General features: G+C 39.5%; 2 protein-coding genes across 4 annotated transcripts in view; one reads left to right on the top strand and one right to left on the bottom strand.

The window, feature by feature from the left end:
* Nucleotides 1–5: 5 nt before the first annotated feature.
* LOC106960220 (rho-related GTP-binding protein RhoA-C) lies at nucleotides 6–7509 on the bottom strand. Of its 2 annotated transcripts, XM_015053201.1 has the most exons (5): nucleotides 7417–7509; nucleotides 6038–6193; nucleotides 4038–4158; nucleotides 3830–3960; nucleotides 6–1838 (listed from the first exon to the last, which is right to left on the bottom strand). In XM_015053201.1, the coding sequence occupies exons 2-5, from the start codon at nucleotides 6191–6193 to the stop codon at nucleotides 1665–1667; spliced, it is 582 nt and encodes a 193-aa protein (XP_014908687.1). In that variant the 5' UTR covers nucleotides 7417–7509; the 3' UTR covers nucleotides 6–1664. The 2 variants fall into 2 exon arrangements, with proteins under 2 accessions (XP_014908687.1, XP_014908688.1); XM_015053202.1 differs by lacking the exons at nucleotides 6038–6193; nucleotides 7417–7509 and adding an exon at nucleotides 4305–4410.
* Nucleotides 7510–10448: 2939 nt separating this feature from the next.
* The window catches only part of tpx2 (TPX2 microtubule nucleation factor), an 11874-nt gene continuing 7794 nt past the window's right edge, over nucleotides 10449–14528 (top strand). The window contains exons 1-8 of one of the 2 annotated variants that reach the window (XM_015053212.1): nucleotides 10449–10553; nucleotides 10847–10982; nucleotides 12608–12727; nucleotides 12832–12928; nucleotides 13030–13092; nucleotides 13469–13578; nucleotides 13650–13798; nucleotides 14021–14192. In XM_015053212.1, coding sequence (XP_014908698.1) covers nucleotides 10871–10982; nucleotides 12608–12727; nucleotides 12832–12928; nucleotides 13030–13092; nucleotides 13469–13578; nucleotides 13650–13798; nucleotides 14021–14192 — 823 coding nt within the window. In that variant the 5' untranslated portion in view covers nucleotides 10449–10553; nucleotides 10847–10870. The remainder of the gene's footprint in view (nucleotides 10554–10846; nucleotides 10983–12607; nucleotides 12728–12831; nucleotides 12929–13029; nucleotides 13093–13468; nucleotides 13579–13649; nucleotides 13799–14020; nucleotides 14193–14528) is intronic. The other variant, XM_015053213.1, reaches the window with a different exon arrangement.

Here is a 14528-nt window from a genome sequence, read left to right as displayed (position 1 = left end):
GCAGCGCCTTTCTCTGTTGACTTTATTTCCTTTAAAATACATTAAAATCTGCAGAAGTTTCAAGAAAGGTTTTGTGTATAAAGGAACAACTGTCTTACAAATCCCTCAGGAGCTGTGTGCAATTCAGAATGTTTCCAGAGTGTACACAACACTGACCTAATGTTTAATATTTGTGCAAAGTACAAGGTAAGCCAGTAGAATATCACATAAAGTAACAGAAAACCCAAGAGGCGGCGAGTTAGCTTGCAGACAGGAAACACGTAAGCTGAAATTAAAAAGATCAACTTTAAATAACGGGAGAACGACAAAGTAGATGAGTTTCAGCAATTCAGCAGAATCTGTCACTGAACAGCAGGAGTCACATCAGTGCAACACGATCCTGAGAAACACCAACAGGGTTTTTTTTTTTGTTTGTCTGTTTGTTTGTTTGTTTGTTTGCCCGTTTCTGGGTTTGTCAAAGTTGAAAGTCGTTCTGTTGCAAATGAAAAGCCTACAAAGGTAACAACTAAGTGATTTGACAAACAGCCGTGCTTCTGCAGAATGCAACAGCCGACTGTGGAGACAGATTTTACCGAAAGCACCGAGACAACATGGGAGGAGACCAGAGAGCGTGGAGAGCTCTGCCTCTCCGGCTCATCTTAAAACTGCTCCCAACGTCTTAATATTCCATTCAATTTAGTTCTCAAGCAAAATAAACAGGTTAATACACGAGTTAGATGATATTTGCCATTTTTAGACACCTTTAAATACAGAAAAAGAAGCGGAGGAGTATTCAAAAAGCTGTCACTACACAGTTCAGAGTATGTGCTTACTAGTTTTGATATATCTAGAATTATTTCTCCTTTTCCAGAAAATATACACATAGAAATATCTCAGTAATAACTAAAAGATATATGTGTGTGTGACTTTCATTTGGAGAATTTGGGGGTTTATAATTGACTCTGAGAAACACAGGCTTGCATGGCATCTAGGGACAATCTGTAAATTCTAGCTGAATAACTGAATGTGATTCTGCACTAAACAACATAACGGCTGAACTAAGAGCTGTGTGTTTACACAGGAACAAAACAAAAAGATCATTTAATACTTTGCACTCTACAGGAATAAAAACATATTTTTATTCCTGTAAAGTGACTGTGTAGCCGAGATCATTTCAACTAACTGAATTAACATGGTTATGTGTTGAAGCCCAAATGCAAAGCCAGCAAATACAGTTTTATAAAACAGAAATTCAGGCCCAAATAAAGAAACCTAGAGAATACGAAATGAACCCATACAGATCAGGTGGGAGTTTTATGGTGACCTACTTTATAGATGCTTTATGTCATATTAAGATACTTTCTTTCAAAAAAAAAAAAAAACTTAGCCAAATAAAATCAGAAACAATCTGAGATGTTCCCTTCTCTGTGTTCTTTTATATTCTCTTTTATGTTTATGGTGAATTTATATCTAAACATGTAGCCTTACGTTCATAATTCTCCCTTTCTTTTTTCTTTTTCTATTTTTTTTTAAAATCTTGGTTAATTTTTCCCTTTGGCTGACATCGACATATTTTTGACTCATCTCAGTTAGAGCAAATGAAGTCTGCCTGCTCTGGTGACAAAGCAGACCCAGGAGGAATGCTTGGCCTTTCCCTTCCCACCACGGACTCTGCAGTGGACTCTCTATAGCAGAGCGCAGCCACTCTTCCTGCCTCTTTTCTTGGCCTGCAGCGCCGCTCTGGTGGCCATCTCAAAAACATCCCTCACACCATCTTTTGTCTTGGCTGAGCACTCCAGGTAACCAGAGGCATTGATCCGGTTTGACATGTCCCTGCCCTCCTCCGTCTTCACTGGTTCCTGGTTGGATAAAACATGAAGAAGAAAAACAAAAATTTGATTCAGTCAAAGCAAAAAGAATCAAAGTATTAAGTTACTTGGCACACTGCAGTTACCAGTATTTAGGAAACCATTTTTAGGGAGTTTTCACCTGTTAATTGCAAATGTGTTTCATGTTCAGCTGGTGTGGTTCACTTTCACACTGCACTTTGTCAAACAAACCAGCCCCTCTGAAAAGCCTTTTGCACCCCTGCTGCACTAAAGTCCACTGAAGGAAACAACATGAAAACCTCTGAAGAAAGCAAACACCGAGCGCAACTTCTACCGTCATGAAACGTAAAGAGAAATTGAGTGGCGTTGGATTTTAGCAGTTGGAGTTTTTCTTTTTTTTCCCTTGGGTAAAATACCATGAGCCATTTCCCCTGCTAGCGCGAGGCGTTTGTTTTGGTTGTATTTACCCACAATGCCCCTCACTTCCTGTAGTTAGCTTCCTAATTTTGGAGTGGTCTTTGATCCACTTTCATCCACATATGCATTTGGCCAGAGTTTAGCTCTGTTGTTCCTCATCAGAGGTTAATTGTGCATTCACACCTCCCCAAATGAACCGAACTTTCTAGACTTTAAGGTGGACTAAACACGACTGGTGTGAACACACATTTAGTGTCATGTTTGTTTATTAAACACCCTAATTCTGACCTGGAATCCTTTGAGCATTAGAAAAGCTAAGGTCTACTAAAAGGTGTACAGTGTCGGCATATACAGACGTGGGTGAACGAAATGAACAAAAGGCTCCAAATGGCTTTGGAATACCTTAAAATTGTAGACAATAAGTTATAATGTACTGAAAATTAACCAACAAAATAAACAAAATAATTATAAAACAACAAACTAATAAAAAAAAGATAACTAATGAAACCAGCTTGGACAAAAATGATGGCACCTGGAATCGCTGCAATCAAACAACCTCTACTGCTTCCAGAGAGACTTGTGCCCCCGTCCACATGAACTCTGAGCCACTCCTCATCGACAAACTGCTTCAGCTGTCTCAGGTCTGAAGACGGCATGTTCAGATTCTTTGACAGATGTTCAACAGGATTTACATCAGGGTTCACAGACGGATAATTCAGAACAGTCCAATGTTTTTGGTCTCATCCGTTCTTAGTTATTTCTAGCTGTATGTTTGTGGTCATTATCCTGATGGAATACCCATGACCTGTGACCTGTGACTGAGACCAAGCTTTCTGACACCAGGCCACACATTTCTCTCTGCGGAGTTTTCCTTGGTCTTGAGATTTCATTGCACCCTGCAGATTCAAGACACCCTGTGGCAGCAAAGCAGCCCCAGAGCATAACCAAGCCTACTCCATGTTTCAGAGCAGGGACTCTTTTTTTTTTTGGTAATATCTGTGAACACAGAGCTGATATCTTGCCAAGAAGCTCCTGTTTTATCTAATCTGTCCAAAGGACTTTCTACCAAAAGCTTTGTGGCAAATTCCAGCCTGGCTTTTTGATCATTTGCTTTCCTACCCAGTCGTCTCCCATCAAGTCTACTTTGGCTCGAGAAACAGATGCTGCCATCTGACACTGATGTAGCCACGCTTTGGAGTCGATCTTTACTTTCTTTAGAGGCGGGCAGTTCATCGTGCTTTAAGCCATTAAAGTAAAACATACATTTTAAATACTGTTCATTTCATTCGGAGAGTTGTGGAGCTACGATTTGTAGACTTTTGTCTGGTTTCTCCCTTTCCAGTGGCGTACTCTACACCAGGCAAGCACATAATGTGACTCCACACTTCAACTCTGCACTGTGTGTGTAGTATCACAATTTTGTTCATGTGGTATTTTCTCTTTTGTATGAAATTACTTCAATAATCCATGACACATAGTGTGAAATGTTTTTTGTTGCTGCGCTTCGATTGAACGGCGATGTGTTGTTTGAACCGTTCCCACTGAGTAGAACACATTTGAAATTTGGACAAGCAGAAGCTTTATGAAGTGAAAGCTTCACCGACCTGTTTCATCTTGGCCAGCTCTCTGCGGGTGTGCTCATCGTTCCGCAGATCTTTTTTATTTCCCACCAGGATTATGGGCACGTTGGGACAGAAATGCTTCACCTCTGGAGTCCATTTCTCGGGAATATTCTCTACGTGAGGAGCAAGGAGAATTGCGGTTTACTTGGAGCGGAGAAATCCAGGAAACAAACGAGTTGAGAAGTCATACCTAAGCTGTCGGGGCTGTCGATGGAGAAGCACATGAGAATGACGTCTGTGTCTGGATATGAGAGAGGTCTGAGACGGTCGTAATCCTCCTGACCTGCAGTGTCCCACAGAGCGAGCTCCACCTGAGACAACACAACAAACACAGCTGTCTGAGTAAAGCTCTGTTGAACATTTCAGGAAAAACTAGTCCAAGCCTTGGGTTTGAAGACAGACACTGGTTGTTTAAATCAAGAAGCATGCCTCTTTAGGCCCTTTAAATCATACTTACTTATCTGGGATCTGGGTATTTTGTACACCTTGTGATCAGAGAACAGAGATCCTCCATGTCTTCATCATGACCTTAAAAGTGTTTTGTCTGATCTGAGCGATATGTCAATTACCCAAGTCTAACGCAGATTAATTGATTGCTGAACATGCAAGATTTCATGGGACATGAGTTTTTAAAAGTAGGGCAGTGCGCACTGTTTGGTCTGGGAGAGCATGAGGAGGACAAAGAAGTTTAGGGCTGGCTGCTGCAGGTGGGCTTTAAATCATTCGAAATAACTTGTTTTTCATTTTTTATTATGATGTGCTTACTCATACGCTTACATATGCCTCTATTGCATGACCTCTTCTGCAGCTGTCAAGAACTGCAGAAGGATGTTAATCACCCACAGATTCAATCCAGGTGTGGCAGAAGGGAAACACCTGAAACACATAAGGCAGGTGAAACACTGAACTAAACCTGCTAACGACTGATTCAGTCTGTTGATTCTTGGATTGGTAACTGGTTAAACAGAACTATTACTACTTTTGTGGAATCTTTATCATCATTTCTGAATGAATTTAATCATCAACTTATTTGGAAATGTTTGTGGTTAATGGAAGACTGAACCAGTTATTTGATGGAAGTTTATTATGTATATATTGTAAATAATGTTTCCAACTACAATACAAAACACTTTTTGCTCTATTTTTCTGTCTCTGGTGTGTTAAATCAGCTCTGATCCTCACTGATAAACCTCTCTTTATTTTAAATATTGATTCCCTCACTTTAACATGAGTGCAGCATCATAAATGCTACACTACGCTGGAGCTTGATAGGTAAATGTACTTGTATATGTCAACTAACATTGAGATACAAATTCATGAATAGTCATTAGCGTGTCCTTATTAATTTAACTATGAGTGTACATGGGGAATCCTACGGTTTGTGTGTTTGTTCTCAGACTTATAACCAGTACACTATTTAATATTTTATTGTGTTTCAAAACTTTTCAAATGTTTTTTATCGTCTTTCTAACCAGCTCAAACCAGCGCCTTCCTCACTCTTATTTTTGTGTTTTTCACCTGCTGCTCAGCAGTTTGACCCAAAGCTGAGTGTTGAGACTTCAGTGAAACTATAAAGAAGTGGCTTCATTACGCGCCAGAACGGGAGGAAGGCATCAAGGAACCAAAGTGATGCCAACCAGAGTCAATCTTGGGTTACCCAAACTGGTACCGTTTCCCTGGTTCATACAGTACAACGGGGAATTATTGAGGAGCATGCTCAAGTTTCACTCAAGATTAGAGCCAGTAAAGAGGAATACAGGAAGAAGCTGGTCCAACAAAACAATATCACAGATGTGTGGTCAGGGATGAAGAAGATCACAGGCTTCAAGAACAAAGAGGATCGGCTGGATGGCAGTCTGGACAGACCCAACGATAGGGACACCCATCGGTCCTCTATGACTGGACCTGTTGTCCTGATATCCCACATAATGAAGGTGCTAAAAATAATGAAGGTATTTATGCTTCGAGTTGATGCATAAATCCCTGAGGGTTAACCTGGACAACAGACCAGATTGGAGACGCAATGATGAAGTCGTCTACAAGAAAGGACAAACAACTACAACACCCTCCTTGTGGAAACGTGCATGTTATGAGTAATAACAACATTTCATTTCTCTTTGGGATAAATCGAGTATCTTTTGAATTGAAAATATATGAACGCCGTCGTACTTTATCAAATCGTTAGCTCACCTGTTTGCCATCCACCTCGATGTCTGCCACGTAGTTCTCAAACACAGTGGGAACGTAGACCTCAGGGAACTGATCTTTGCTGAACACTATGAGCAGACATGTCTTCCCACAGGCTCCGTCACCCACTATCACCAGTTTCTTTCTGATCGCAGCCATCTGGTAAGACCACAAGACAAACGTGACTGTGATCACCAAGTTCAGGATGGTTTACAGCAAAGTGGGAATGTACAAGACAGATTACGTGTATTCCAAATATAGAAAATGAATCTGATGATTAGCAAATCATTTTTGTGTTAACATAAAATGTACTGACATTCTGTCTTGTTATATATCTAGCATGTAAGCAGTCATATGTTTATTTATTCTTTAAATCTTCATCAATAATTCTGCACACTGAAATATAATTTTCAGCTCCCACTCATTTGGATTATCATTTGCGGATATCAGCAGTGTGTCTAAAATATTTGAAGGTAGCTGAACAAGTCTGGAGCTACCGCTTGTGCTCCAACTGACTGATCTGTGACTAAAAAATAGCTTTTTATTTTTGCTATTGTGTAGTTTGGAGTCTTTCCACTGATAACTAAGCGCAGCCAGGATGTCGGTCGTTATTGGGGTTTATCCCCATTCTTGTTAACATATTATTACAGAAATTGACATAGAGACTTTTGCACAGAAGTGATTTTGAAGTAGGAAAACAATAACATCATTTCAATTAGAAATCTTAATTTAAAGTCATATTGTACTCATGTTGTACAACAATTAGTTGTACAATAGACTTGTAACTACATGTAACCAGCGATAAAAAAAAAAATACATTTTTAATTTTTTTTTCTTCCAAAGTAAATCGTGATCAACATATCTCTAAAAATCAGATTTTTTTTTTCTTATCTTAAAACGGGCTCAGTTCAGTGGCAGTTTCTCTGTGCATGAAAATACACAAGATGTTTTCCGGAATGAACTTGAGCTAATATGTCTTACATGGATACTGAAACATGTTTTTAACCGGTCGAGTCATTTTGCGCAACAGAAAATGCAGCAGTCTGCCATGTAGTGAGACCTTCCTCAGTCGTCTTTTGTCTCTATAGTCAAAGACAGCTGGGATTTTAATAAAAAGTTCAATCCGACCTGAATGTGACTATGACGTTCAGTACTATTTCTGTGTTCTTTACGGAAGTGTCAGGCAATCACAAGAAGCTAACTGTTAGCCTGTTAACTTTGGGTAGTTGTTCGGCAGAAGCTGGCCTTTTCCTGAAGTGAAAACAAACTCATTTAAAAGCGTCTGACTCTAGCTGCTGTTCTGGTGTACAAAGCGCCCGAGTAAAGAGTGGTTCTGGTCAATAAATTATGAGAAGTTCGATGGTTTTAGGTGAGATACTTGCCTTTCTGTAGTTTTCCTGTTGGACACAATAGTCCCGCCCCGGTGATGCGTAATCAAATTCCCTGCCCACAATTTAGTCTTCCACCCAATGGGACGCCGATAAATCTAGACTGACAGGTAAACTGACCATCCAGAGGCATGGATTCTGATCATCAAGTTTTCCGTAAGCTAACAAAACTTTATTTTGTTTTACTTTATCCTATTCTAATTTTCACTCGTCAGTTTTTCCACCTGCCTACTAATACGTTAGGTAATTTTTTACTGCTTGAAAACAACAACAAAAAGCACTAAAGTTGCTATATTGAGTTGGTAAATCACTGCTGGATTGTACAAAAATGCAAAAAAATTGCACAAACTTGGTTGAATTAAGCGATTTGTTACAGTCTGACTGTTCTGAATGTAAACGCAGCTTGATTGTGTACAATAGAATTAGATTTCAACTGAACCTCAACAAGATTTAATTTATATTTTTGAGTTTTTTGTGTAGTTCTCCGGGTTGATTCCTAGACCCGTGATAAGAAATCCAACCCACTGATTCATGAACAGCTTTCCATTAATCTCATGGCAGTGCCAGCCATGTGTTTTTTCTTTCCAAGTTCAAGTAAAATTTGCTGGACCTCAGACTTGTGTGGCATCATGTGAAGTTGCCTTTAGGATCAAGTCACAGAATAAAGTTTCACCATTCTCTCAAAGTAAAATCTTTAGGATATTTACACACTGGTCACTTTTTTATTTAGCTTCCTCAATCCTTCGTTCAGACTGTTATAAAGATGAAAAGTGCCATGGTTATTTAAGTTAAACTGAAAACCATGAGAACTGTTGAAGTAAACCCATTTTTCCTCCTGTGCACCACCCAGGTCCGTTTACCACAACAATTCTTACATTATTATATTCTATTTATATTATTGCTGTGTATTATGATTATGTATTATATGTACAAAATGTTAGTTATTTGGCTTTTGGGAGAAATTTCAGGATGAACCTAACATGCACAATAACCTCAAAAAGGTGAATTTAAAGTTACTTTTTATCGCACATGTCCAACTGTTCAGTGTGTCGGTACTTTTTTGCACAACTTGCTCTTTAACAAAGAGGTTAACAACAAAAGTCACGAGTGTTTGATCTATGAATCGCCCATAAATTTCCTGGTTCAATCAGAATCGGTGTTAAGACAGTCCTCATCATGCTGTTCACATTTTGACACAATGAGACAAAGGCAACACCTAACAACTGATTAACAGTAGCTCAACGTTGCGAGGCATCAGACAGGATGTTCTCAGAGGGAAGTGGCCTCTGAGCTCAGAATGTCACAAAGTGTCATCAGCAGGTTGCAACAGAGACACAGAGAAAATGGAAGAGTTACAGAAAAGCATAGAAGTGGATTTTCTTTGGCTGAATGGAGTCATCATCTGTCGGGTTTCATTGTGAGCAGTAGCTTGCAAAGCTGGATGATAAACGACAGCCAACTTCAGGTGCATTTAAGGGAGGTCAGAGGTGTCCAAACCATTCAACCTGTTTACATCATCACTGTCTGCATCCTAGACAAACTGCAACATATCCTTGATCACACCACCAGACATAAGCGTCATCGTTTTGCATGACGTACTAATCAGCCATGCAAGATTTACTGATCAGTTAATCCAAAGTTCCCTTATGGTGAAATACTTCGACTTTTTTAACTGAGCATTTATGGTTGACAGGGGACCAATGGGCCTCAGTGTTGTGTTGTGTTGTGTTGTGTTGTGTGTTGACCAGGAATGATGGCTATCATCAATGTTGGAGACATCAAGGAGAGCGTTATGCTATGTTTCTTTCCAATGACTGATTGTTGGAAAGAAATGACGTCAGATGAGCCTTTAGTGGTCATAGTGTAACCATACGGGCAGGTGTATCTAGTCAAAACAGACCTATCCAATACTTTTTGAATGTTAGTGTCAATCCCACACTTTCTGAATAATATCATTAACCCAGTCATTGTGCCCCTGCATGAACAACACAGGCCTAATTTCATCTTCATGGACCAGAATGGTTCCAGTTCAATACGATCGCCTTATTAGGGTTCGGCACTTGTAGTCTGGGGGTACCTCAAATGGAGTGGTCCACATTTTCTACAGATCCAAATCCCTTTAGAAAGCCTCTGGGATCAGCTGAGTTGCTGTTTAGAGGCTTGTAACTTTGTACCCCAGAACTTAATGATCTGCAATTTGCCCTTTAAATTTAAATTAAAAAAATACTTTATTGATCCCAAAGAGAAACTAAATGTTTAATCTGAGTTCTTCAGAGTTACTGTAGATAAGGATGACTGTTGTCAGGAAAGATCTCTTGTAGCGATCTGTGTTAATCAAGAATAGACTGACTTGTGAACAGAATGAGATGCTGTTGTCAAGCTGTAATTGATTGTACATGACACGTTATTGAGACATTGTTGTGGCATGCCAACCCCGATGCTTGGCTTTTGTTTCAATACACAATCTGATCTCTCCATCCTGGCCATATACACATCTTGTATATTATTTTATTCTATTGTACATCATGTTAACTGAAGGACATCATCTTTTCGTCATTCCCTCAGTTTGTACTGCTCTACCACTAAAATAATCCAATGAAAGTAACAATATCAAGTAGAACTTATAAAGTTTAGCAAAGCAGTGGAGCTTCTAATCAGTTTAACAGTAAAAGTGATAGTAATTCTTACTTTAGAAGAAATTAAAATGAACGTTTTTGTAATTTCTTCTGTGGTGCACTATAGTAAGAAAGTTATGAATGATCAGTTGCATAAAGTTATTTAAATTTGTTAGTTGTCTGAGAAAATGTAGTCAGTTTTATAGAAAAAAAATCATCGCTTAAAATATGATTCAAAGACTCTAGATGGCAGTTTTATTTTTATTCTTTGCGGTCTCTTATTGAGAAAATATGTTTATATAAACAAGTATTTCAGTGAAAGTTGGCTGGACCTATGACGTTTTGTGCGTGGAATTCTCTACGTAATACGTTTTTGTATAAACCAATGAGCATCGAGTTGATGACTTACGCTGACAGCCATTGGCTGGTTCGAAATGGACCGGTCTTTTTAAACGTTAACCTCTCAGCGCGACGGTTGCGTTTTAATACAGTGATACTGAGGAATAGATCAACACGGTGAGTTTTTCGGATCGTTTCTGAGAATGAATAAGTTATCTTAATATAGTTTTGGGATATTCTTACCAGTTTGACGCTTGCTCCAATGGCCCGGTTACAATTAGGCGGTACTTTGAGTTGAATTTTTTGAATATTGGGGACATGTTACGTTTTGGGGTATTTTGCTAGCATGTTTTGGTAACCGGGGGAGGGGAGAGAAGCTGACATGTAAAGTTGTTTATCGTTATTTATTAACTCGGTCTAATAATTTTCCATTAAGGCTGACGAAGCGCTATTGAATTGAACTATTTTAGAGTAGCTGTTGGAGAGAAGTGATTATGGCCGACACAGACTCTGGGGAGACTTCTGGGCGCTACGACTTTGACGCCCCGTCTCATGTTGTGGACTTCAAGGAGCTTTTAGATGCAGAAACCGACGACCATTGGTTTGGTAAGTGTCTACGAAACTCCTGAATCCAGCATCGATTCTAATTTAGCTCTCTGTTTACGTTTGGAAACCCTTTGTTGCTTTGTTTCTATAATTTGCCACTTCCTGTTTGAGCTGAAATAGGCGGTGGAGATGCTAAACATTTTAAATCCTACTTCTTTAAATTGGATAAAACTTTCCTATGCAGAGGGAGGGTTTTCAGAAACGTGATGCCGTCTGCATTGTCTTGAACATTCAAACACGTTTCCTAGATAAGTGGACGGATTCAAAGGAGACAATTTAAAACTCTAAACATTCTAACTCTAATGTTGTACAAGATCCATAATCTGTCAGCAGAGTGGTGTGTATATATACAAAAGCTGTTAATTTTGGATACATGTGGTGTTGCTGCTGCTTCAGTGTTGTGGTCGCTTTAGGGCAGATTCGGGGGAGGGGGTTTCGTTGGGCCTGGCTAATTTTTCTTCCAAGGAACCACACTACCTTTTTAAGTGACTCCTTCTGTAAGTCGCTTGTGTTTCTGTTCAGGAGAACTTGATGGAAAGAAAAAATACAATTTAGGTCGTCTGTCTTGTCGAGAAAAAAAATCTGACCTTAAAGCATATTAACTAACTTTCCTGAGGAACATGTGTGATTTAACTTTATTTTTATTTTTTCAGTGGTCCTAATCCTCCTCCATATCTTGCAGAGATAACTTGTTCCCATTTTCGTATAATTGTTCTTGCTGATGATGATTAACAATGGATAATTTTGTCGACTATTCTGATGATTAGTCAGCTAAAAAATTGCTACATTCTGTAGATTTTATTTAAAAATTTAAGATTATTTATGTTTGCAAGCACTTGTATCAGTGCAAACTTTTCTTTTTGAGGTATGATGATTTTTAGAATTAAGTAGATTGTATTGTTTTTATCTTATTGTTATATGTAACAGACCTCTTGTAAATTAGACAATGAGTCTCAAGAGATTTTTCTGAGTAAATGAAGGATTAATTTACAAAATGTCAATAAAATACAAATGAACAACTCAATTCCCTTTTCTGAATAAGAAAATGAGCATTTTATTTCCTGCATTCCTCCAGCATGTACTTGATCATTAGTAGCAAAGGATGCATCTACAGTAAATGCTTAAGTAAACTGTTTCTGTGCAACATCAAATACAGTGTTGGACTGAGGTTGTGATTATGTATATAACAACTGATAACTGGACAGCACAAGATGGGAGAGTTTTACAGAATTTGAACCAAGTGAAGGTAAAACTGCCACACAAGGAGTCCTGGGTAGAAACTATTTACAGTGTTTTTTATTTTTTTTTATTTTCTGCATTAAATACCAAATGTCTTTTGGCTTAATTACTGTCAAGTATGTTCTTTCAGAAAACGTTTGTATTTTCTAGTTAACAACTAATTGATTTCTAAATTAGTTGATGATTTTCATCATTTATGTTTAATCTGATTAATTGTTGGAGCCTCAATTTCTCTAGTCATAGCAGAATCCTCCCCACCAAAAAGTGAGGTGAAGTAAAAGCTGTGGCTAATTCTTGTCTTTATGCAAGAGGGTGTGTGTGTGTGTGTGTTTTTTAAATATCTTATCTCCACTTCACTGTAACACTCTTTGGACTGTCTTGAACAGACACACGTGCTGACGGAGCAGGTCCTCAACTTCTCACCCCTGCAAGACCAGACCAGCAGTTCATGGAGGCTGATCGTTCTGGAGCTTATGGGGATAAAGTTGAGAAAGATGTGGAATCTGGTCAGTGCTTCTGTACGCTTGTCAACAAGATTAGAATTGTATCAGTAGGAATAAAAGATCTCTAAAGGCTGAATGGAAACGTATGAGTGATCGCTTTGTTTCAGGTCAAAGCCAAGCCAAATGTGTCTCGTCAAACATGGTCGCCTCCAAGGAGACCCAAAAATCAGGCCAGGCGAAGAGAGAGCCTGTCAAAGAACGCAGGTACAGTTTATTCAGGAATTTTTAGTAAAGGATTATTGTGTGTTGTGTTTGTGTTACATATAGCGTTAAAGATCGAAACTGTGACCTGCATTATATTTCAGGATTTCAAAACGTAAAGAGATGAGCTGCAGTTCAGCTGCTCCTCCTCTAAAGAAACCAAAAGGGTAAGAAAACACCTGAAATTATTACATTTTCCTAAAAAGAAATTCTCAGATGACCAACAAACCTTTATTTTTATTATTTTTTCTGAGTAAGTTTTATTCTTCTTAGTTTCTTTGACTCTTTCACTGGACCACTCAGCTGTGCAAAATGTCTGGATGAACCTAGTGCTGCCTTCCAGACATGGCTCCTCCTCTGATCTGCAGTTTCTAAGATTGAGCCTCACAGAGCAACCCTCACACTCGGCTCTTTTAGACTAGTGGCAGCAATTAACAAACACCTGATGGAACGTTGTATCTGCTGCGTTACACAAACTACAAGCTGTCCATTTAAATAACAGGCTGAATATACAACAGTCAGGAACGTTCACTTTGTCCACAGGCTGAGCAGCTCTGAGGAGCTGGAGTTGGAGCGCATCAGAAGCCTGCAGAGGGAAGTCGCTCTGCATCGCAGGAAAAACGAGGCCAGCTACAAAGCTGCTCTGGCTGGCAGTGAGTAAAGACGACTCTATGCTGCAACGGACAACAAGTGTTTGAGAAATTTCATCAGCCTCTCTTTTCAGATCCACCACCAAAGAAGATGTTGACGTCTGTAACTGTGCCTAAAGACTTCCGCTTCAACACAGACTCCCGCATTAAAGCACCTGCCTCATCAAATGCCTCGCAGAAGGAGGTGGATTTCATCAGTCAGCTACGACAGCCCTCCTCCCCTGTGAGTGACCCCTCCCACACACACACATCAATGCATACACATCTGATTGCTTCAGAACATCGTCCTGTTCTGAAGCAGGACATCCAAGTTAGCAGAAGTCGGAGGACAGAAGTGCAGACCTGTTGGCTTATCACCTGAGATTGTTCTTTGATTGAAGTCATTGTATTGGGGCTACAAGCTGACAACACACTTCAACTGATTTGTTAATGTTTGTTTTTAAAGGCCAAGGCGAGGAAAGGAGCCACGGTGCCCAAACCGTTCAACTTGTCAGTAGGCCACAAGAACTGTAAGGAGGGGCCTGGTGTCTATGTTTCGATGGCTCAGCAGATAGAGCAGTTCCAGAAGAGGACCCCCACCCGTTACCATCTGCGCAGCCGCAGGACTCAAGAGAGAGGTGAAGCAACTTCAGTGGTGTGTCTGTAGTCTGAAGCTTGGAGCTGAGATGTTCTTGATGCTTTCATGTTAGTTGGAAACCTGCTCCTCACTTACTGTGCTCCAATATTGTTGGAGATGGAACCTGTTTCCATGCCAATGGCTGGAGCCATCATCTAAAAAGTCATTAGTGGTTCACGTCTTGAGCTTAGGATCTTTTTAAAAGGAAATGAATGATGGTTCAGACTAGGGCTGTTGTAAACTAATATTTTAGTAATCGAGGTACTCGAATCATTCGAGGAATCGTTTCAGCCCTAGTTCAGACAGAGTTGACCTGGGTGATATGACTGGATATAAA

The sequence above is a fragment of the Poecilia latipinna genome, unplaced genomic scaffold (assembly GCF_001443285.1).
Source record: "Poecilia latipinna isolate Pla-1442-1.1 unplaced genomic scaffold, P_latipinna-1.0 Scaffold1167, whole genome shotgun sequence".
Lineage (NCBI taxonomy): Eukaryota > Metazoa > Chordata > Actinopteri > Cyprinodontiformes > Poeciliidae > Poecilia > Poecilia latipinna.
The sequence above is the reverse complement of the archived record's forward strand: the minus strand, read 5'-3'. Positions and strand labels throughout refer to the sequence as shown.

Excerpts from the sequence above, each read along its gene's own strand:
- LOC106960220 (XM_015053201.1), bottom strand. The coding sequence starts at position 6,193 with ATGGCTGCGATCAGAAAGAAACTGGTGATAGTGGGTGACGGAGCCTGT. Across the intron at positions 4,159-6,037 it reads TCGAGGTGGATGGCAAACAG|GTGGAGCTCGCTCTGTGGGA; the intron begins GTGAGCTAACGA and ends GTGTTGTCTCAG. Across the intron at positions 3,961-4,037 it reads CGACAGCCCCGACAGCTTAG|AGAATATTCCCGAGAAATGG; the intron begins GTATGACTTCTC and ends CTCCTCACGTAG.